This window comes from Piliocolobus tephrosceles, chromosome 5, assembly GCF_002776525.5.
Source record: "Piliocolobus tephrosceles isolate RC106 chromosome 5, ASM277652v3, whole genome shotgun sequence".
NCBI lineage: Eukaryota > Metazoa > Chordata > Mammalia > Primates > Cercopithecidae > Piliocolobus > Piliocolobus tephrosceles.
In genome coordinates this window covers 48,895,991-48,917,664 of record NC_045438.1, presented here as the reverse complement: position 1 = coordinate 48,917,664, position 21,674 = coordinate 48,895,991, and the positions used below count along the sequence as shown (strand labels likewise).

Below are 21,674 nucleotides of genomic sequence, written 5' to 3'. Positions count from 1 at the left end.
CGCCTGTAAACCAAGCTACTTGGGAGGCTGAAGCAGGAGAATTGCTTAAACCCAGGAGGCAGAGGTTGCAGTGAGCTGAGATTGCACCACTGCACTCTAGCCTGGGTGACAGAGCAAGACTCTGTCTTTAAAAAAAAAAAAAAAAAAAAAAAAGGTCATTTTTGTGATAATTATCAGCATGGTTGTTATTTCCACCTTCCCATACTTTGTTTTTTCCTCTTTGGTTCTTGGCAGTACTTTAGGTAGCAAGGCAGATAAAGTACCCTGAGGTTTAGATGTGTGAAGTGAAACTGATGATCAATGAGGCAGAATAGCTTAATTGATAATTATCACATCACTGGCATTGAAAAGATTCATCAAAAATATTAAATAGTAAAACTTTCCTTAAGTTAAAATTCTCCTTTAGAAGGAAATGTTTAATCTTCATGAATCAAGTGACTGACTCCAACGAAGAATGCAGATAAAATACCCAAGCAGATCCTGAAAGATGAAAGAGATCAAAGGAATATCTTGGAGAAAAGAAACCCACACCCTAAGGAGAAGGGACATACACATACAAACAAAAATACCCTTTGAAATCACAGATGAAAATCGGTCTTCCTTTTGGCATCTTTGTTAAGAAATCATGTCTCTGCTGTCACACACATTAAAAAAATAACAGACACCCCCCCACACACATCCAGATGTTCACGAATATTCATGATGTGCTTCCAATTTGGTTTGGACTTGCTCTTGATTTATTTTTCATTAAGTTTCATCAGCTTCTGCTGGGGCCCATGAGATGGATGGCATTGCTGGTAGCACAAATTTAGAACATCTTCATATTCTAAATAATTGCTCCAGTCTCTCAAACTATTCCTTATACATAAATTACTTACGCACAGGTCTCAGAATGGCCAGAGACAGGAGCAGTGGCTTACTCCTGAACCTAGATTCTTAATACCATTCTAGAGTTGGTAAATTAAGCCTCCATTTCTAAGACACAGATGGACATATCAAGGGAGAAAAAAAGCAACAACCCAATTTTCTTTTTTGAGAAGTCCAGTGAAACACTAAAGGAAAGGCATGAGCTGTGTGCTGGGGTGTATTGAGATGTATTTTCCAAAGTTACTCCATGAGCTGGTTTGTGTCCTTCCTGATACTGAATAGCTGAAAAGTCAGGATAACTGATGTGACCGCATCAATTTTTTTTTTTTTTTTTTTGAGATAGGGTCTCACTCTATTGCCCAGGTTGGATTACAGTGGCGCAATCTCAGCTCACTGCAACCTCTGCCTCCTAAGTTCAACCGCCAAAGTAGCTGTGACTACAGGCATGCACCACCATTCCCAGCTCATTTTGGTTTTTTGGGTGTTTTTGGTAGAGGTGGGATTTTGCCATGTTGCCCAGGCCAGTCTCAAACTCCCAAGCTCAAGCGATCCACCAGGCTTGGCCTCCCAAAGGCTGGTGGCTCATGACTAGGATTACAGTCATGAGCCATCACACCTGGCCAGCACCAAACAAATTTGCTCAACATTTTGCCATCTTGTTTTCTTCAACTTAAAATTCTTAAACTTCCAAACTGAAAGAAAAGACAATCCCAAATGCAAACAAACTGCTGGAATGGGGGCAATGGTCTTCTAATGAGAGGGAGCGAGAGAAACCTCCCACGGATGTACGTGATGATCCAGAGCTCACAGCTCAATTGCTTTTTTTTTTTTTTCCCAGACAGTCTCACTCTGTTGCCCAGGCTGCAGTGTAGTGGCACTATCATGGCTTACTGCAGCCTCAACTTCCCAGGTTTAAGTGATCCTCCCACTTCAGCCTTCCCAGTGGCCGGGACAATAGGCATGTGCCACCACGCCCTGTTAATTTTTGTATTATTTTTGTTGAGACAGAGGATTTTCCCATGTTGCCCAAGCTGGTCTCATACTCCTAGGCTCAAAAGATCCACGTGCCTCAGCCTCCCAAAGTTCTGGGATTACAGGCATAAGCCACCACACCCTGCCCAGAGCTCAGTTCTTTCTACTGCTAGTCATTTCGGTGCACAGGAGCTTTGGTGAGAGATCAGTCTAAAATATGGACTGCGTGCGTCAGGAGGACAATGTCAGGTGTAATGCGTGACAACTCAGCATAGGCTCAGGGCCCTGCCCCAGCTGACTTCCAGGCTGGGTCCTGCAGGTGTCTGCCTAATTCCATTCCAGATGCCAACCTGCCTCAGGCCCCATGCAGGGTTCTGCAGAATAGATGGGCCACTTGGCTTGGACCACTCAGTCATCTCCTACAGTCTCAGATGTAGACTGTTGACATCATCGCTAAATGACATAGATACGGCTACAGAAACCCACTCTGAGGGTCTGGAAATAAGCAAACATTCACTGCATTCCTTTACATTTTGTCTCACCTCAAGACCATTACTGCCATTACTGCCTCTAGTGTGCTACAAATTAACATTTTTAAATAGCCTATAATTAGCTTCTGATTAGCCTAAATAAATTACATTGTAATCTTCTGTGTTAAAAATGTATATAATTGTTAAATGTAAAGACTGAGATCACACTACAATTGTGGCAACCTGGTTTTATTATTCCAGGCTCCAAAATGTCACCTGGCCTGGGCCTCATTCACTCTTTGAATGGTCCTGACTCCAAAAACAGAGATGCGCCTTTCCCTCCCAAGCCCTGGCCAAGTCCTGGCTACCTGCTAGGTTCTGCCATCAAAGTGGCCACTTTTACCTGAGTTCCTAACTCTTCTCCCCAGTTAGTGTCAATTTCCTTAACATTTAGGAACGCTGTCTGTTGTACGCAAATGGAAACAACAAAGCTCAGACTTTTCCTTTTTGGCAAGTACTAGCATTTAAGTAGTATGGTAGTTTGGTTTTTAATCCCCCAGGCATACTACGTTTTATTAAAGCAAGCAAACAAAAACCATTTCCAAATGCTCAGGAGCAAGAGAAAAAGAAGCTGAAATTCTGTAATCCCAGCACTTTGGAAGGTTGAGGTGGGTGGCTCACCTGAGGTCAGGAGTTCGAGACCAGCCTGGCCAACATGGTGAAACCTCATCTCTACTAAAAATACAAAAATTAGCCGGGTGTGGTGGCGGGCACCTGTAATCCCAACTACTTGGGAGACTGAGGCAGGAGAATCACTTGAATCCAGGAGGTGGAGGTTCCAGTGAGCTGAGATCACGCCATTGAACCCCAGCCTAGCAGACACAAGTGAAACTCAAAAAAAAAAAAAAAAAAAAAAGAAGAAGCTGAAATTGTTTTGAAATTGATGCACATTTGAAAAATCTAAAGCCCTCTCTACTCTTAGACTGTCATATCATGCACAACACAGCCAACCTGGCGGTTGCCATAGCCATAAGTGCACAGTCTGCAAAGGTGTCTAGTGCCTAAGTGTAAGGATGGAAACACTTGAACTGACTGCAGTGTTAATAAAAAAAAAAAAAAAAAACCTTCTTACTTACCAAAGGTATAGAATGCCAAGATCAAATCTGGCACCAAGAGATCTGTTGATGTCCACGTTCACATAGTGCCATGTACAAAAAATGCTGACTAAATTGGAACTGGGCATTTGATTACAAATGTGACTTTGTCTGAGAGAGGCCAGAGCACAGAACTGTATTACCATCTGGCTTAAGATATAATGCCTCAGTGTATTTGACATCAAGTGTGTGAATCCCACAGCAGAATGGAGTTCAGACTCACCATCTAATGCCCACAGATACTGATCACAGTCTTCAAATCAACTGTAGCCCAAAGCTAGCAAATAATGTAAGTGAAGACAAAAGGAAACAGAACAAAAACAAATGCCATTTAGAGAAACAACAGGGCTTCAGCAGGAGAACTCAGGATAGTGTAAGGCATGTAAAGCACAGTTCTCACTCTTATCCTATGGGGATGAGAATAAGAATTCAGGGACGCTTTTTTTGGTCCGTACGTCCAAAATGACAAAGAAAAGAAGGAACAACGGTCGTGCCAAAAAGGGCCGCGGCCATGTGCAGCCTATTCGCTGCACTAACTGTGCCCGATGCGTGCCCAAGGACAAGGCCATTAAGAAATTCGTCATTCGAAACATAGTGGAGGCCGCAGCGGTCAGGGACATTTCTGAAGCGAGCGTCTTTGATGCCTATGTGCTTCCCAAGCTGTATGTGAAGCTACATTACTGTGTGAGTTGTGCAATTCACAGCAAAGTAGTCAGGAATCGATCTCGTGAAGCCCGCAAGGACCGAACACCCCCTCCCCGATTTAGACCTGCGGGTGCTGCCCCACGTCCCCCACCAAAGCCCATGTAAGGAGCTGAGTCCTTAAAGACTGAGACAGACTATTCTCTGGAGAAAAATAAAATGGAAATTGTACTTAAAAAAAAAAAAAAAAAGAATTCAGGGACGACATAAGTCTTCTGTGTTTCTATGCTCTGGGGGCAGACCTGTGTTCCCTAAAAACAATGGTGACCTTGTAGACTGAGCTGGGCAGAATCTCACTTTCCTGATCATTTTCTTGAATATTCAGGAAGCTCAAATGTACAACAGGAAACCTGTTTCCCACATGCTTTGCTGCCTGTAGCAAATAACAAAAGAAGAGCAGTCAATGAAACCAAACAAAAACCCACACAGACCAGACTATGTGCACATGTCTGCATGAAGCCACATGCAAAGCAAGAACAAGTTCACCTTGGCCCAGCGGTCAACGATTGCGAAATGCCATTTATTCTGTTTCTCCCTGTGAATAGTAATGCATCGTAATATTCTACTTTATCTTTTATATCATTAATAATCCAAGGACTTCTGAAAGAACAGCCTGCCTCGTTTTCCCCTCACATCGTTTATACCATAGTTTCTAGCCACATTTACCCCTCCATTTTTGACCTTGGCTGAAACGGTGGCCTCTCCCTGAAGTTACTCCCCACGGTCCACACCTCCCTCAACCAGGTCAGTCTTCCCTGTGCCTTCTGATTGGGAAGCCTGGGTTATCACTTCCTCTACGGAGTCGTCAGGGACCCTCTTCTGTACTCCTGCATAGCACGGTAAGAGTATGTTACTTGCTTCATACCCCTACTAAACTGGGGCCTCTTTGTGGGCAGGGAATACATATTTCATCTGTGATTCTGGAAAGGCAAAATCCCAAATAACAGACTCAATGCTCATTAAATATTTCAAATATATTTAAATGCTCAGTTGAATATTTACACACATGAATAAATTCAACAAATACTTATTGGGCACCCATTATGTGCCATGCACTGTTCTCTATGCAAGGGTATAGTAGTGACCAAAATAGACCGACAAAAGTCCCTGCCCTCAAACCAGGCAGGACCCACTGGGAGGGACAGGAAGCAACTTTGAAGGTGTTGGATGTGTTCTCTATCATGCTGGGCTGTGGGTGAGGTGGGTATATTCATTTGATGAAGTTATAAACTGACATTCGGGCATTTAGATGTATGTAAGTTATACCTCAAAACAAACTTTTTTTTTTTTTTGAGATGGGATCTCACTCTGTCACCCAGGCTGGAGTGCAGTGGTGCGATCTCGGCCCACTGCAACCTCCACCTTCAGGGTTCAAGCAATTCTCCTGCTTCAGCCTCCTGAGTAGCTGGGACTAGAGGTGCCTGCCACCACACATGGCTAATTTTTTTTTGCATTTTTAGCAGAGACAGGGTTTCACCATGTCTCTATGTTTGGACAAGCTGGTTTCAAACTCCTGACCTCAGGTGATCCACCTGCCTCAGCCTCCCAAAGTGCAGGGATTATAGGCATGAGCCACCGTGCCCAGCCAAAACAAACTTTTAAAAAACATAGTAATCGGCCGGGCGCGGTGGCTCAAGCCTGTAATCCCAGCACTTTGGGAGGCTGAGGTGGGCAGATCACGAGGTCAGGAGATTGAGACCATCCTGGCTAACACAGTGAAACCCTGTCTCTACTAAAAGAATACAAAAAACTAGCCGGGCGAGGTGGCAGGCGCCTGTAGTCCCAGCTACTTGGGAGGCTGAGGCAGGAGAATGGCATAAACCCGGGAGGCGGAGCTTGCAGTGAGCTGAGATCCGGCCACTGCACTCCAGCCCGGGGCGACAGAGCGAGACTCCGTCTCCAAAAAAAAACATAGTAATCATTCATGAAGTGTGAGTGGGGTGTGAAGACGAAACGATGGCAGGATGCTGCTAGCTGTGGATGTAGGTAACAGGCACAGGATGTTCACGATATTGTGATTCACATTTCCAACATAAAAAGCTATTTTAAAAAATCCCTGTACTCACTTGAATAAATATTAATGAAGTACAAGTAATGGATACTCTTCAGCATTACTGTGGGGAGTTTTCAACTCAGAATAGAAAGGAAGGGAAAGAAATCAACAGTTACAGTCACTTATGATGAAATAATTTTCTTCATTTAAGCCTCTAATAACTTTGAGATACTTTACCCACATTTTATAAATTGGGAAACAGAGGCCAGGGCCAGGTAAGTAAAATAGCCAGAATTTGAACCAAGTCTATGACTCCCTCAACCTCTTTCCATCAATGTTTCTTACACCCTCTTGCTCACTGCAACAAGCCCAGGTAAGGACTCTTGCTCCAGCTTGGAGAGGGTGTGGTACAGTCAAAGGAGGCTCCAACAATTAGCACTGGTCACAACGGACACTACTCTTATTGCCTCTGTCTTGATCCAGAACTATATTTGGAAGGTTTAAGTTATTAAAATTGCAAGGAACGATAAGTCATTCTTACATCATTAACAATGGTTCTCTTTCTTTCTTTCTTTCTTTTTCTTTTTTTTTTTTTTTTTTTTTTGAGATGCAGTCTCACTCTGGCACCCAGGCTGGAGTAAACTGGCATGATCTCAGCTCACTGCAATCTCGCCTCCCAGGTTTAAGCGATTCTCCTTTCTCAGCCTCCCAAGTAGCTGGGATTATAGGTGCACACCACCACACCTGGGTAATTTTGTATTTTTGGTAGAGACGGGGTTTCACCATGTTAGCCAGGTTGGTCTTGAACTCCTGACCTCAAGTGATCTGCCTTCCTTGGCCTCCCAAAGTGCTGGGATTACAGGTGTGAGCCACTGCACCCAGCCAGCAATAGTTCTGCTATGACCTTTCACAGTTATAATATGCAATGTTTTTATTGACATTCCCGGTCCTTAAAGACCTCAGTGAATCTCCACCTGGGCTCCCTTTTCCTTGTATTCACACAGTCATGACAACAAAGTGGCACAGAAACTGGGCCAGGTTTCAGCTGCTGATGAGTATGTCATCATCAACAGAGTGCTGCTGGAGGTAGGGACTTCTCTCAGCTCCGTGCCACATCAACAACTGCACAAACTTGTTTTCTGCCAATACTCACACAGATTCCACCTCAAAGATGCTGAGGAAGCTGATACTGCCAGTAACAGAGGCCACCTTGAGTGGGTTCCTTTCCTGACCACAGTGTCACTTTGACAGATGTCAGACTTAGCATCATTCGAGTTGGGCCATTGTGGACTTGGAAAGCTACTAGCATTTCTGATTGCAGCTTCTCCCAGCCAAAAAAACACATGGTGCCCAGGGATTGTGCCAAATGTGGAGAGATATGGGCAACTTCCCTGCTGTTCACAAGCACTAATGTCCCAATCCCCAGCAGAGGGAAAGGCTGTGGTCCAAACACACCATTCTTCGAGGGCCCATTTGCTGCTAAATAAAAACTCTCGCCAGAGTTATAAATGTAAATCATAATATCTGTTTATATTGTTGAATTTTTACCCATCTGTACTCTCTGTTGTCATCATCAAAACTAACTGGCCCCAAAGACACTTTATCAAATGCATTATTCCAGTCAGGATCCAGGTGATTACGTCCTAGAGAAAGAGCTTGACATCTAGTCCAGAAAGTTAATTACTAACATAATTATCAAAACCTTTTATTTTTCAGGGTTAAGTCAAGCAACTCGGTGGGCTGAGTGCCCTTTTGTTTTGTTTGTTCTCCAGTTGATACATAATCAGCTGTTAAGGACAATGCATTTTTTGACTTTTTAAAGCCAAACACAAACATCTAAGTATTCTATCTGTAGACTATTTCTTCAATCTCCTAAATTCACCCAGAAGATTTAGAATGAAACAAAGCCATAAACCAAGTCAACCCATCACCCAAAATTCTCTGTCCCCAAGGCTGTCTTCTAAAATGACTTTTTCAAGAGCAGACACAATAAATCTAATGCTACTTTTTCCCTATAAAATGTTTGAGGCTTCTAACATGTTACTGCATATTTCCTCTCCTGCTTTTAACATGATTTTGTCTCAAAGCCATCTTGCATTCAGCTTTGACAGGGCTGCTGACAAACATAGAAAGAAACTGGCTGGTCGCAGTGGCTCATGCCTATAATCCCAGCTCTTTGGGAGGCCGAGGCAGGTAGATCACCTGAGGTCAGGAGTTTGAGACCAACCTGACCAACATGGTGAAACCCCGTCTCTACTAAATACAAAATATTAGCTGGGAGTGGTGGCACACACCTGTAATCTCAGCTACTTGGGAGGCTAATGCAAGAGAATCACTTGAACCCAGGAGGCGGAGGTTACAGTGAGCCGAGATTGCGCCAATGCACCCCAGCCTAGGCAACAAGAGTGAAACCCCGTCTCAAAAAAAAAAGAAAGAAAGAAATTATTAAGCTGCAGGTCCTCAGACCTGAAGTTGCTCCAACCAAGCAGCCAGAAGGGAAAGCATATTGTTTACTTATCTGAAGGCAGAATTGAAAGATTAGAAATATATGTAAAATTCTTTTTTTTTTTTTTTTTTTTTTTGAGACGGAGTCTCACTCTGTCGCCCGGGCTGGAGTGCAGTGGCCGGATCTCAGCTCACTGCAAGCTCCGCCTCCCGGGTTCATGCCATTCTCCTGCCTCAGCCTCCCCAGTAGCTGGGACTACAGGCGCCCACCACCTCGCCCGGCTAAATATATGTAAAATTCTAATGCAATAAAAGGGAACATGACAGACTGGAAGTCACAGCATTTCAAGGAAATGAGTTCCTAGGAAGAGTCAAAAGTGTTAAGCACTGTGAGAGGGAACTTTCAGGAAGCTGATGGTGTTGTGTCATAGCCTAAATGATGACTAGCCTCAAAACACATCTAACATGGACATCTAGACTTCGGAGCCATGTGAGTGACACAGGAAACATCCAGCACCTAAACCCGATCCTTGCCAGTTTTAGAATTTCCCTTTTCCACTGCAACTTGTCTGGAATTTCATAGAAAGAGAATCTGAAGGCTGGACGCAGTGACTCACGCCTGTAATCCCAGCACTTTGGGAGGCCAAGGCGGGCAGATCATCTGAGGTCGTGAGTTTGAGGCCAGCCTGGCCAACATGGTAAAACCCCATCTCTACTAAAAATACAAAAATTAGTCGGGTGTGGTGGCGCAAGCCTGTAATCCCAGCAACTTGGGAGGCTGAGGCAAGAGAATCATTTAAACCCGGGAAGCAGGGGTTGCAGTGTGCTGAGACCATGCCATTGCACTCCAGCCTGGGCGACAAAAGCAAAACTCTGTCTCAAAAAAAAAAAAAAAAAAAAGAGAGAGAGAGAATCTGAATATGCCAATTTGGGGTCTTACTTGCTAAGTACAATTTTTTTTTTTTTTTTTTGAGACGGAGTCTCACTCTGTCACCCAGGCTGGAGTGCAGTGGCAGGATCCTGGCTCACTGCAAGCTCCGCCTCCTGGGTTCATGCCATTCTCCTGCCTAAGCCTCCCAAGTAGCTGGGACTACAGGCGACCATCACCACGCCCAGCTAATTTTTTCTATTTTTTAGTAGAGCCAGGTTTCACCATGTTAGCCAGGATGGTCTCGATCTCCTGACCTCATGATCCGCCCACCTCAGCCTCCCAAAGTGCTAGGATTACAGGCGTGAGCCACCGTGTCTGGCCACTAACTACAATTTAAAGAACGAACAGTCATGCTTCCTTCCAGTCTGGCTTGAATCAGCTCCCATCAACTTTACCCACCACTAACTTCTTGTACCTTTAATGGGAACTAATTAAGCTCATGTGGTGTTTTTTTCCCCTCACATTATCTTCTGCGGTTTTGGAACAGAGCACACCAAATTAGCCCCACCTGTTTGAACGAGAAGGCAGTTATTTATCCCACCGATGGGCAGAATTTCTCTCCTACCTAGAAGCTGCCTTCCAAGGTTCCCAAACACCATGGGATGACGATAGTAACCCCAACTCCCAACCAGCTAGAATCCTGAGAAGAGCAGTTTAGTGTTGTGTCAGTGGTCCGTCTTTCGCCAGTTCACAGCAATCATTTCCTCAAGCACAGTAAAACGTCTAAGGAGGCCACAGAGTCCTACCAGACTATCATTAGAGGCAAGAGTTACAACATTCTGGCCAGGCGTGGTGGCTCACGCCTGTAATCCCAGCACTTTGTGAGGCCAAGGTGGGTAGTTCACCTGAGGTCAGGAGTTCAAGACCAGCCTGACCAACATGGAGAATCCCCATCTCTACTTAAAAAAAAAAATTAGCCAGGCATGGTGGTGGATGCCTGTAAGCCCTGCTACTCGGGAGGCTGAGGCAGGAGAATCACTTGAACCCGAGAGGCAGAGGTGGTGGTGAGCCAAGATCACGTCATTGCACTCCAGCCTAGGCAACAGAAGCAAAACCTCATCTCAAAAAAAAAAAGAAGAATTGAAACATTCAGGAATTCAGGGCATTATGCAATATTTAAGTTGTCCTGTGGTAATCTTGCCAAAATGAAAGTATTTTTTCATTAACTATGCTCCATCAGGAGAGCCTAATGAATTTTAAGAGTGTGGGAGTCTTTTGACACATAAAGTTACTTTCTTCCAAAGGAGGAAATAACCCCAGCATTCACACATGTCAAGGAGCAAAGTTAAAGGAAACAAGCCATGGACAGCGCTGCCGCCCACCTGGGCCAAGGCGTCAGGCTCCCGAGGTGATGGCTTTCAGCCCCTGGATGACACTTCTCAGCCTCAGTCAACTTTAAACTAACTCCCATCCCTGCAACTACTAAATTGGTGAACATAAAAGAAAGAGAATCAATTAACATTTGGCAGTCATGATATATTGTTACTCCTGATCCAAGGAATCTTTACGTGGTTAAGAAAATAAATAACAGTACATAAGAACATCCTAGTCTCACAGTGGAAACAGATTATGTTCACTTATAGAACATAGAGCAGGGGTACCCAACCCCTTGCTGGGTCTCTCATATGAGAGGAATCACAGAACCCTTGTAGATAACATAAAAATAATTATTAACAAAAGAATTCTCTGTTCTTAATTAGTTCTAAATTAGTTACTTAATTATTATTTGTGTGTGTGCTTACCCTAAGTAGACAAATAGGAGGTGGAAAGAGGATAAATAAGGATTCAATTGAATTAGCAGTTTTCAAACTTTTTTTTTTTGAGACGGAGTTTCACTCTTGTTGCCCAGGTTGGAGTGCAATGGCGCGATCTTGGTTCACCACAACCTCTGCCTCCCAGGTTCAAGTGATTCTCCTGCCTCAGCCTCCTGAGTAGCTGGGATTAGAGGCATGTGCCACCACGCCTGGATAATTTTATATTTTTTAGTAGAGATTCTCCATGTTGGTCAGGCTGGTCTCCAACTCCCGACCTCAAGTGATCCACCAGCCTCAGCCTCCCAAAGTGCTGGGATCACAGGCGTGAGCCACTACGCCCAGCTTAGTTTTCAAACATTTTTTTAAAGGTTGAGGAACTCTGTTACTTAAAACATATCCATGCAGCCCCCACTATCTGAGATGGCTCAAAAGGAGCAGGTCTGGATGAGGAGGTACAGAGGGTTGAACATTTTCTTCTGCTTCAACCTCATTTATTGAGGAGGTCCTGAGGTTGGCATAATGAAACAAAACTATTTGAAAGGCACGGAACTAAAGTGAATCCTATAGTGAGATATTTAAACTGAGAAATGCAGAAGCTTTTATGATATTTTATAGCAAATATACAATTTTGAACTACTAGTATACATAAAAATTATATATATAGCACCTACACTATTTAGTTACTGTTTATCACATACAAGGCCAAATGTGCCACTGACTATACACATAAAGGTTTTCACAAACAGCCAAATTTATTTCAATGCACCTGAGTGAGAGGAGAACATAGCCATGAAAGATGGTGATGACAAGGAATTTCAAGGACAGGGAATATGAGCTACAATAAAATGTTAAGTAATAAAGGAAGAAGTTTTTTTTAATATATAGATATAGCATTGTTTCACTGATTTATATATATATATATAAAGTGTCTTTAGGCCGGGCGCAGTGGCTCACGCCTGTAATCCCAGCACTTTGGGAGGGGGTCGGGAGTTCGAGACCAGCCTGACCAACAAGGAGAAACCCTGCCTCTACTAAAAACACAAAATTAGCCGGGCGTGGTGGCGCATGCCTGTAATCCCAGCTACTCGGGGGGCTGAGGCAGGAGAATCGCTTGAACCTGGGAGGCAGAAGTTGCGGTGAGCCGAGATCGCACCATTGCGCTCCAGCCTGGGGGACAAAAGCGAAACTCCATCTCAAAAAAAAAAAAAAAAGTGTCTTTAGCAGTGGACTAGTTTTGCTGATTTTTAAATGCCCACAAAAACACTGGAAGGATACCTGCTAAAACACCAATGTGATTATTGCTAGGTGAGAGACTACAGGTGATTCGTTGCTCCTTTAAATTTTATGTTGCTTTCCAAAAGAAAAGAAAAAAGGAATGAAGGGGGGGGGGGGGGGAAAATTAGCCTAGACATCCTTTGGGCTTAGAGTCAATAAAAAATGTAGTATACATTGGTGAATAGTAAAAACATACTTTTTCCTTAAGTTAAAAAAAATAAAATAAAAATCCATTCTTGTAATGAATGCAAAGGTTCGATCCTATTGCTCCAGCCAACACTCACTCAGTTTGATATCTGCAGCAGAACTGGGTCAATCCTTTAGGGATCTGAACTTTTTACCCCATACTAGTGCGGTAGCCTACAGATTGATACCCCTGGAACAGCTAGCACTGGGAGAAGGACCAAAGAGAAGCCCAAATTGGAGCAGCTCTGCTCAGAGAAGCATATTCTCAGGATTCCCACTCACCACTTCCAGGTCCTGGGAAACCCGCCGTTTCCGCAGCTCCTCCATCCTCTCGCACACGTCGGAGAAACAGGTATTGTAATAATCTGCATACTGCTGCGCCAAGTCGTCGATGTTTCCCAGTGAACCGTCCTGAAGGGGTAGAAAAACAAAGGCGGTCAGGTCAGTGCACCTGGGAAAAGCCCACAGCCATCGGACCTCCCTCTATGCAGAGTTTATAGTAATAAAGGCCGGTATTTAAGCAGGAAACATCAAGTGCCAGGTTGTTTCACGTACAGGATCTCCTACTCCTCAGGGCAGCCCTCTGACAGGGGCCTGTTTTGTCCCCACTTGTATTGATGGGTAAACAGGAGCTCAAAGAAGTTGAGCAACTGCCCACAAATCCCGGGACTAAGAAGCACAGGGGCCAACTTTCCAACCTGGGACAGTCTGGTGCCAACATCAGGGTCTTCAACACCCATCTCTCTGCCTGCCTAGCAGGGCTAAGAGAGGAAACACCAGGGAAGCACCTTCAGCAAAGGCACTGTGTGAGGAAGAGGCTCCTAATGCCCAGTGTGGCTCCTGGCCTGCATCACCACCTCCTGGGAAGCTCATAAAAGAGACAGATGTCAGGACCCCTCCCAGGGATTCTGATGGGAGTCTGAGAATTCAGGAACTGGCAGAGAATAGAATCTGAGACAGATCTCACTGCACCTCCCAGGAGACCCTCAGAAAAGTGGGAAATCTTTTTATTCATTAGTCATTAGTGTTCATTAATATTCATTATTATGGTCATAATATTCATATTATTCATTAGACTTATTATTCACTAGGCATTCCAAGTCCAGATGCAAGAGTACACCTTACAAATTCACCTGCATAAATAAGTAAATACGTCACTTGTTTCTTTCCCAAGGCAAGTGCCACGTAATTGCTCTAGAGCTCATTCTGAGCTTCCCCCCAGCTCCACTGAGCCTTGTACTGGTTAAGTGGCCTTAGGCACATCTCTTAACCTCTGAGGAACACTGAATAATCACAGCACCTACTTCAGTGAGGACTACTGGAGTAACACGTGTGAAGCGCTTAGACCTTAGCTGGCTCATGTAGTCCACCTGGCATGTAGTAAGTGCTAAAAATCTCTCACAGTATAATACTCACTGCAAGATTATGTTCCACACTATAGTCTTCCTTTAGAGCAATGGATTCCTAAACACACACCTGAATACATACAGGGAGGATGATAGAAATGCCTTGTACATTTGTAAGTTATGCCATTTCTTCTATCAATTCACTCATTCAGAAAGACCTCTCCTCCAGCTCTTTTTTTTTTTTTTTTTAACCTCCCAACATTCTGCTCTTTGGTATAAATAAATGACTTTACCAAGACAACCAAGGAAAATACGACTTTTAGATCACCTAAAGCCACACACACATTTTCCATTTTACAGACTGCTAGCCAGCCCTTCAGTTATTTAATGTTGGTGCACTGCCCATAGCAACACATGCCTAACACTGCAAAGCAGGCTTAGATGCAAGCAGGGCTTGGGAGTTGGATTTCTTCCAAAGCCTTTCTGCTAAAGACCTACACCCTGGTCAGGAGGCCTGGGGCAGATCAAGGATCATCTCTACCCTACTTCTGCATTCACTGATTTTACAGAACCAAGGGAGAGGAGAAACCGAAATGGGAAAAAATGACACTTTAGAAGGCTCCTTGCTTCCCCACCAATAACATGTTCTGCATTTGAGCTGATGGCCTCAAAGTTCCTAGCACAGTATGGAGACAAGAAGGACTCTTCCAAGGCCAGGAAGATCTTTGAATGTGTCTGGACAAAAGTCACTCCTTCACTACAATCAGTCTTGTCTGTCTGAGCCCACAGCCTGGACTGACACAGCAGGCAAAGTGGGAGACCCCCACCTCTTCAAAATGTCGTCTACTGTCAAGTGTTCAGTAGAAAAATAGCAAAGGTCAAGACGGAATCTGCTGCTGCCCCTCTAAGGACATGCACGGTGGCGCTCAGCTTCCTGGCCTCTGCTGTACTGCCTCCAGGAAAGGAAACTGCCTGAAAACAGAACCTGGGCCGGGCGCGGTGGCTCACGTCTGTAATGCCAGCACTTTGGGAGGCCAAGGGGGAATAGATCACCTGAGGTCAGGAGTTCGAGACCAGCCTGGCCAACATGGTGAAACCCCATCTCTACTAAAAATACAAAAATTAGCTGGGCATGGTGGCACATACCTGTAATCCCAGCTACTCGGGAGGCTGAAGCACAAGAATTGCCTGAAATCAGGAGGCGGTGGTTGCAGTGGGCTGAGATCGCACCACTGCACTTCAGCCTGGGTGACAGAGTGAGACTCCATCTCAAACACAAAACAAAAACCCAGAATCTGTCTTGGAAGAAGAGGGAGCCAGGACAGAATATCTTAAGGTGAGGTTCCTGAAATACAGCATGATAAACTGATATTAGGATCCTGAGGATCCTCCGACTCATCACAACTCAACCACGCATGCCCCAGGGTCACAACTCGACCATTTCCATCTACGGCCTCCCGATGGCCCAACCTTGCCCAACCTGCCACCCAAATGACCTTGCTAAAAGATCGGACGGAGTCTCCCCCACTGAGATCCTTTCATGCCCCATCACCTATCCCACAATATAAACCCCAAATGTACCAGTCTTTCAGTACCCTTCATCTGCGGTCCCCACACCCTCCATGCAGTAGGGGCCTGAGAGAACCCAGAGAACAACAAGCAGTTCCTCCTGGAGGCTCGAAGCAGGCCTTTTGCCACGCATCCCTGGTAACCCCATCAACACACACCCCGAAGAGGACTGAGGGAACTCCTGGAGGAAACTTTAAGAGAGAAGGAGGGCAGAAGAGCAGCTCCCATGGGGGCATGGGTTCTGACCACCAGCTCCTGACAGCTGTGACTAGGAGAGCAAAGCCCCAGCCCCTGGGAGGGAAGGGCTCGATGCCACTGCTGCCTCAGCCATTCGAGCACCTGGGGCCAGGCGCTTGGCTCACGCCTGTAATGCCAGCACTCTGGAAGACCAAGGCAGGCAGAGACCAAAGAAGCAGCAAGTTCTGCAGCGGACACCAGCTGGGTGTTTTCCAGTTCAAATCTGACACTACCAAACTGGAGACAGCCTCATAACCCACAGGCTGAAGGCTCAGTCCTGGAAGACTGCTCTTCACTTCTGATGCCAGAAGCAAGCTCCAGGTTGTTTTACCTGCTACAAATTGGGGTTCCCACGACCCCCTTTTGGGGCTCAATTAATTTGCTAGAGTGGCTCAGAAAACTTGGGCAAACACTATACTTACATTTACCGACTTATTTTAAAAGAATTCACAAAGGATACCAATGAATATCAGATGAAGAGATGCATAATGGGAAAGGGAGTTGGAGCTTCCCTGCCCCCTCCAGACCCTCCACCCTACACAAACCTCTACGTGTTCAGCTATCCAGAAGCTCCCAGAACCCAGTCTGTTGGGGTTTTTATGGAAGCTTCATTACGTAGGCATGATTCATTAAATCAAAGGCCACTGACTAGCAGCTCAACCTTCAGCCCCTCACCCCTCCCCAGAGGTTGGGGCTAAAAGTCCCAACCCTCTAATCCAACCTGGGTCTTTGCTGTGACCAATCTCCATTCTGAAGCTACCTAGAGTGGCCAGCCATCAGTCAACTCATTAACATACAAAAAAATGCACTTATCACTTTGGAGATTCCAAGGGTTTTAGGAGTTTGCCAGAAAACAAGATTAAGACCAAAAATATATTTCACAATATCATAAAACCAACAACAAGCCAACTCTTCACTTCAGTTCTGTTTTCCCTACGAGTGAAATTCTCTATCCCATTCCCAATCACTCAAAACTCCCCCAATAATCTGGGGATCTGAAAAATATATTTGTGCTCCTGAGGAAAAGAGCAGCTGTTCAACTCAACTCAGGCCAAAGAAAGTCAGCATTTCACACCCTACGATATGCCGTAATAGCCACTCCTCACTCCAGATAATAATTAGAACAGGGTGGCACAGCTGCTTTTACATCTTCCCAAATTACTTTCCAGATGTGCAGTAAGTCCCCATAGTTACCACTTCCATCAGTCTTGATGATTTAAATGCCAAGAAAGGCAATAGAACAGAAGAAGGCATATGTGTGTTTTTAAGAATGGGTTTTGTCTGCCATCCCACAAAAAGAATCCTTTACATTCCAATCAATGAAACCAACCAACCACCTGATGATTTTCTTTACCCACTCAAAATTCAGGCTTTAAAACATGAAATAATAAGAATAATCATCATTTCTATGTTATATGGGGGCGGGAGGAAACTCTGGGAGTGATGGATATGTCTATGACGTTGATGGTAGTGGCATATACTTATTCCCAAACCATCGAGTTGTATACATTCAATATGCACAGCTTTTTACTTATCAATCAAAGCTCAATAAAGCAGTTTTTAAAAAACCATGCTTTTTCAGGACTGTCTGACAATGTTTGCATTATTTTTATTCAGCTTGTTCCTTGAGATAATTACAGACCTACTCCATAAAAATATTTAATTTTACTAAAAATACTTGCAACATGAGTCTGCAGGAAATTTAAATAATGCAGCTCAGGTTTCCATAGGACCACATGCTGCATCTTTACAGAAACACAAAATCTATGTCTGAGTCAGCATCCCACCACACTGTCAAGCACTGATGTTGCAAAATTAACTTGCAACTATAATAAGACTTTAAATCATCTATACATTTATTATAACATATATCATGATTAAAACACTGAAATGGATTCTTTAATAAGACTTTAAATCATCTCTACATTTATTAAGATAAATATCATGATTAAAACACTGAAATGGATTCTTTTTTAAACCTTTTAAGGTGTTCAGAAGTTTCTGGTCTGGAGTTCACTGCTTGCCTCATCTGTTTCACTTCTTTCTTATTTTCTCTCTTTGGTTCTGTGGCATTAAGCTTAAGCAATATTAGTTCAAGTTTAGGTACATGGGAAAACTTTATTTCCTCAAAATAATTTTTTGAGAAAATTGTGAAATTTTGAGTCACATGATATTTTTATGAGAATTTTCCCACCCCTTTCTTTGAAAACAAGAAAAGAGACACATGCAGATTCAAGTTCTCTTTCCTTTTCTTATTACAGAACCTGGTCACAGCATCTGTCCATATATATGACAATCCATTTCACTTGCTGCAGATTTAAATTAAATCTATGGAGTCATCACCCATGTCAGCTCAACGGACAACAAAATTCTATAACCTTCCCCCAAAGCCACAGAGCACCTTTGTCCCAAACACCCGTCTTTCATACAACCAATATAAAAATACAGAGATAAGGGGCATTGTACCGAGCAGGGTGGACTGCTGTTACAATCAAGGAGAAAAGACACAGAGCACTGTTCCCTCAACAATCGGTTTCACAGTATTTCTGAGATTCATCCCAATTCACTTCTGTCTCTGGAAAATGGAAAACCTAAAACTACTATGAAAACAAAAGGCATTTGTATCATTACTTTTGTTATTTCTGCTCTTCTTTCCCCAGATGTCACTTCCAGTTTAGAATAAGTTGACAGACTTGGGAGGGGAAAAAAATAAAAAGAAAAAAAAAAGCATTTGAAAACATCAGGAGATACAAAGTGATCTGTTGCATGCAGATTGTATGCAAACAAATGTGTGATCCTCCTATTTAATGTATCTGTAAAGTTTTCCCCAAGGGAAAACTCTCGTGTGTTGCTCTAACTCCCCAAAGTTGAGAGAAAGACACTGTGGTTCACTCACTTATTGTTTCTTTACCTTTTCTGTCCTTAATAAGCACATATATATTTTATATAATATAAATTATTATGTTTACATTGCTCCTGGTTTGAAGAGGGATGGATGGAGATATATACATCCCTTCCAAGCTAAATCCACCAAAAAAAGAAATCACTATGGTACAATGAAACCTAACTGATTTTTTGAATGACTTCACAAGGTGTTTCCACTCTTAATTAGCTTGTTTAAAGATTTTAAGGCGATAAACACTTTTAGCAATCTTTCAGGTGAAATTGCTACAACCATAAAAATGCCGTTAATTCTGGTTTTCTTGTTCAGCCTCATTGAATCCGTGTAATGTTACTGTTCTCACCAGCTCTGTCATCACTTTCTGCCACATCATCGTCGTTCTGGAGAAATTCATTGACTGTAATAACTGATCTCAAATACTTTTTTCTCTGAGGTATCATTCCCAGTGTTTCTACGGACGGGTTGAGCTGGAAGTATAGTTTGTCTCAGGAAAAAGTTTTAACATGTAACAACATATGCCAGAGGGACGTATTAGGTCATGCAAATGGCAAGTGACGCCCCCAGGGGCACACCCATAGGGCAGGTGGCTGGAGTGGGACTCATTTCATACCTTCCATCCCCTCTCTCCAAAAACACCCAGAACCGCCAGCACCCATGTCGAATCCTAGCTTTGGCATATATGGTCATGGTCATGCTATTGCACACAGGTGGGTCCCGGTTACCACAAATCCCCTCCTGAAGAATAAATGGCCTCCCAGAAGGGAGGATTGACAAACCCTCCTCAGAGCTCTCTCAGCACCTGCTTCTAGGTCTCCAAATGTCTAAGGAAAAAAATAGCCCGAAAAAAATTGAGGGGCCAGGCATGGTGGCTCATAGCTGTAATCCCAGTACTTTGGGAGGCCAAGGCGGGTGGATCACCTGGGGTTGGGAATTCGAGACCAGACTGACCAACACGGAGAAACTCCATCTCTACTAAAAATACAAAATTAGCCGAGCATGGTGGCACATGCTGAGACAGGAGAATCGCTTCAACCTGTGAAGTGAGCTGAGATCATGCCATTGCACTCCAGCCTGGGCAATAAGAGCGAAACTCAGTCTCAAAAAAAAAAAAAAATTGGGGCATAGAATCCCCTTCTCTATATGAATATACATTACAGCTATGTACAGCTAGAAGCATTTATTAATATCAATTATATCTATGTATAGCTACAATTATTTATGTTAAAAATACACACAGGGCCGGGCACAGTGGCTCACACTTGTAATCCCAGCACTTTGGGAGGCCGAGGCAGGCAGATCACCTGACGTCAGGAGTTTGAGACCAGCCTGGTCAACATGGTGAAACCCTGTCTCAACTAAAAATACAAAAATTAGCCAGGCATGGTGGCGGGCACTTGTAATCCCAGCTACTCAGGAGGCTGAGGATGGAGAATCACTTGACCCCAGGAGGCCAAGGTTGCAGTAAGTCGAGATGGCACCACTGCACTCCAGCCCAGGTGACAGAGCGAGACTCCGTCTCAAAACAAAGCAAAACAAAAATGGGCATGTTAAATGATTTTAAAAAGGATAAATTAAAAGTGCCAAGTTCTTTCCTGTGCCCAAATGGATAAGCAACTGCAGTGTCATTCACCCTGCAGATCATGACCCATTAGGGGTTGCACGGGTCAAGAGTGGATCAGAGAAGCACAGCCGCTACGGGCGATGTGGGAGCTGGTGAAGCAGCCGGTACTGCCTGCTGCCTCTGTGCCTAGAACTGACTTAGGGTCACTCTAGGTCAGTCAGACTGGCAGTTATGAAGGAAGCTGGATGTGAATGACAGCAAGGACAAAAGAGAGCCCATGACACCACTGGAGCCATGAAGACAACCGGAGTCCACTTGTGTTTCTCATCAACTCCAACCTTGACGCCATGGGTGACCCACAGGGAAGCTAACACTCTTCACAATGGACCTGAACACATGGCCAAGGACACAGAAGGCAGGGACCTGGCGGGCTCTGGAGCTGTTGTGGGTTCAGATGCTGTTTCATGCCAGCAAGGTAAGCCAGCAGATCAGTGAGTGACACCATGTGGAAGCTGCCACAATGCCTGGCACCCTACACCAACCTTCAGAATCTAAAAAATATGCTGCTGATTCACTTCCAGCTCCCAAATCTCACACAAGGTGTCTTTTGTGAAGGTCACTACCCAGAACCATACCAGAAAGGGTGAACACATACAAGCCCCTACAGAGTATTTGGATACATTTAAACATTTGAGATTTGCATTTGTTTAAAGGATATCACATAGCATATCAGAAGAGCACAGAAGAGGCTGGGCACAGTGGCTCACACCTGTAATTCCAGCACTTTGGGGGAGGCCAAGGTGGGTGGATTACTTGAGGTCTGGAGTTTGAGACCAGCCTGGCCAACCAAAATGGTGAAACCTCATCTCTACTAAAAAAATTACAAAACTTAGCTGGGCTTGGGGGTGCATGCCTGTAATCCCAGCTACTCAGGAGGCTGAGGCAAGAGAAACACTTGAACCCAGGAGGCAGAGACTGCGTGAGCCAAGATCATGCCATTGCACTCTAGCCTGGGCGACAGGGCAAGACTCCCTCTCAAAAAACAAAACCAAAAAAACCAACCCTGTCTCTACTAAAAACACAAAAATTAGCCGGGCATGGTGGCGGGTGCCTGTAATTCCATCTACTCCAGAAGATAAGGAAGGAGAATCGCTTGAACCTGGGAGGCGGAAATTGCAGTGAGCTACGTTCGCACCACTGCACTCCAGCTTGGGTGATAGATAAAGCACAGAACAGAATGGAAAATGTTGTACATCTCATGAAACTTTGTGTATATAGTATTGCATTTTATCACAATGTAAAATATAATC

The 21,674-nt window shown here is 44.1% G+C and overlaps 2 protein-coding genes across 2 annotated transcripts in view; one reads left to right on the top strand and one right to left on the bottom strand.

The window, feature by feature from the left end:
* SASH1 (SAM and SH3 domain containing 1) overlaps nucleotides 1–21,674 on the bottom strand; it is a 211,561-nt gene that overhangs the window by 151,240 nt on the left and 38,647 nt on the right. The window contains exon 2 of the mRNA XM_023188427.2: nucleotides 13,032–13,160. Within this exon, the coding sequence (XP_023044195.1) occupies nucleotides 13,032–13,160 (129 nt within the window). The remainder of the gene's footprint in view (nucleotides 1–13,031; nucleotides 13,161–21,674) is intronic.
* LOC111523655 (40S ribosomal protein S26) lies at nucleotides 3,906–4,356 on the top strand. The gene has a single exon (XM_023188428.2). The coding sequence runs from the start codon at nucleotides 3,926–3,928 to the stop codon at nucleotides 4,271–4,273; it is 348 nt and encodes a 115-aa protein (XP_023044196.1). The 5' UTR covers nucleotides 3,906–3,925; the 3' UTR covers nucleotides 4,274–4,356.

What these genes read in the sequence shown, in the direction of transcription:
- LOC111523655 (XM_023188428.2), top strand. Translation starts at nt 3,926, where the DNA reads ATGACAAAGAAAAGAAGGAACAACGGTCGTGCCAAAAAGGGCCGCGGC.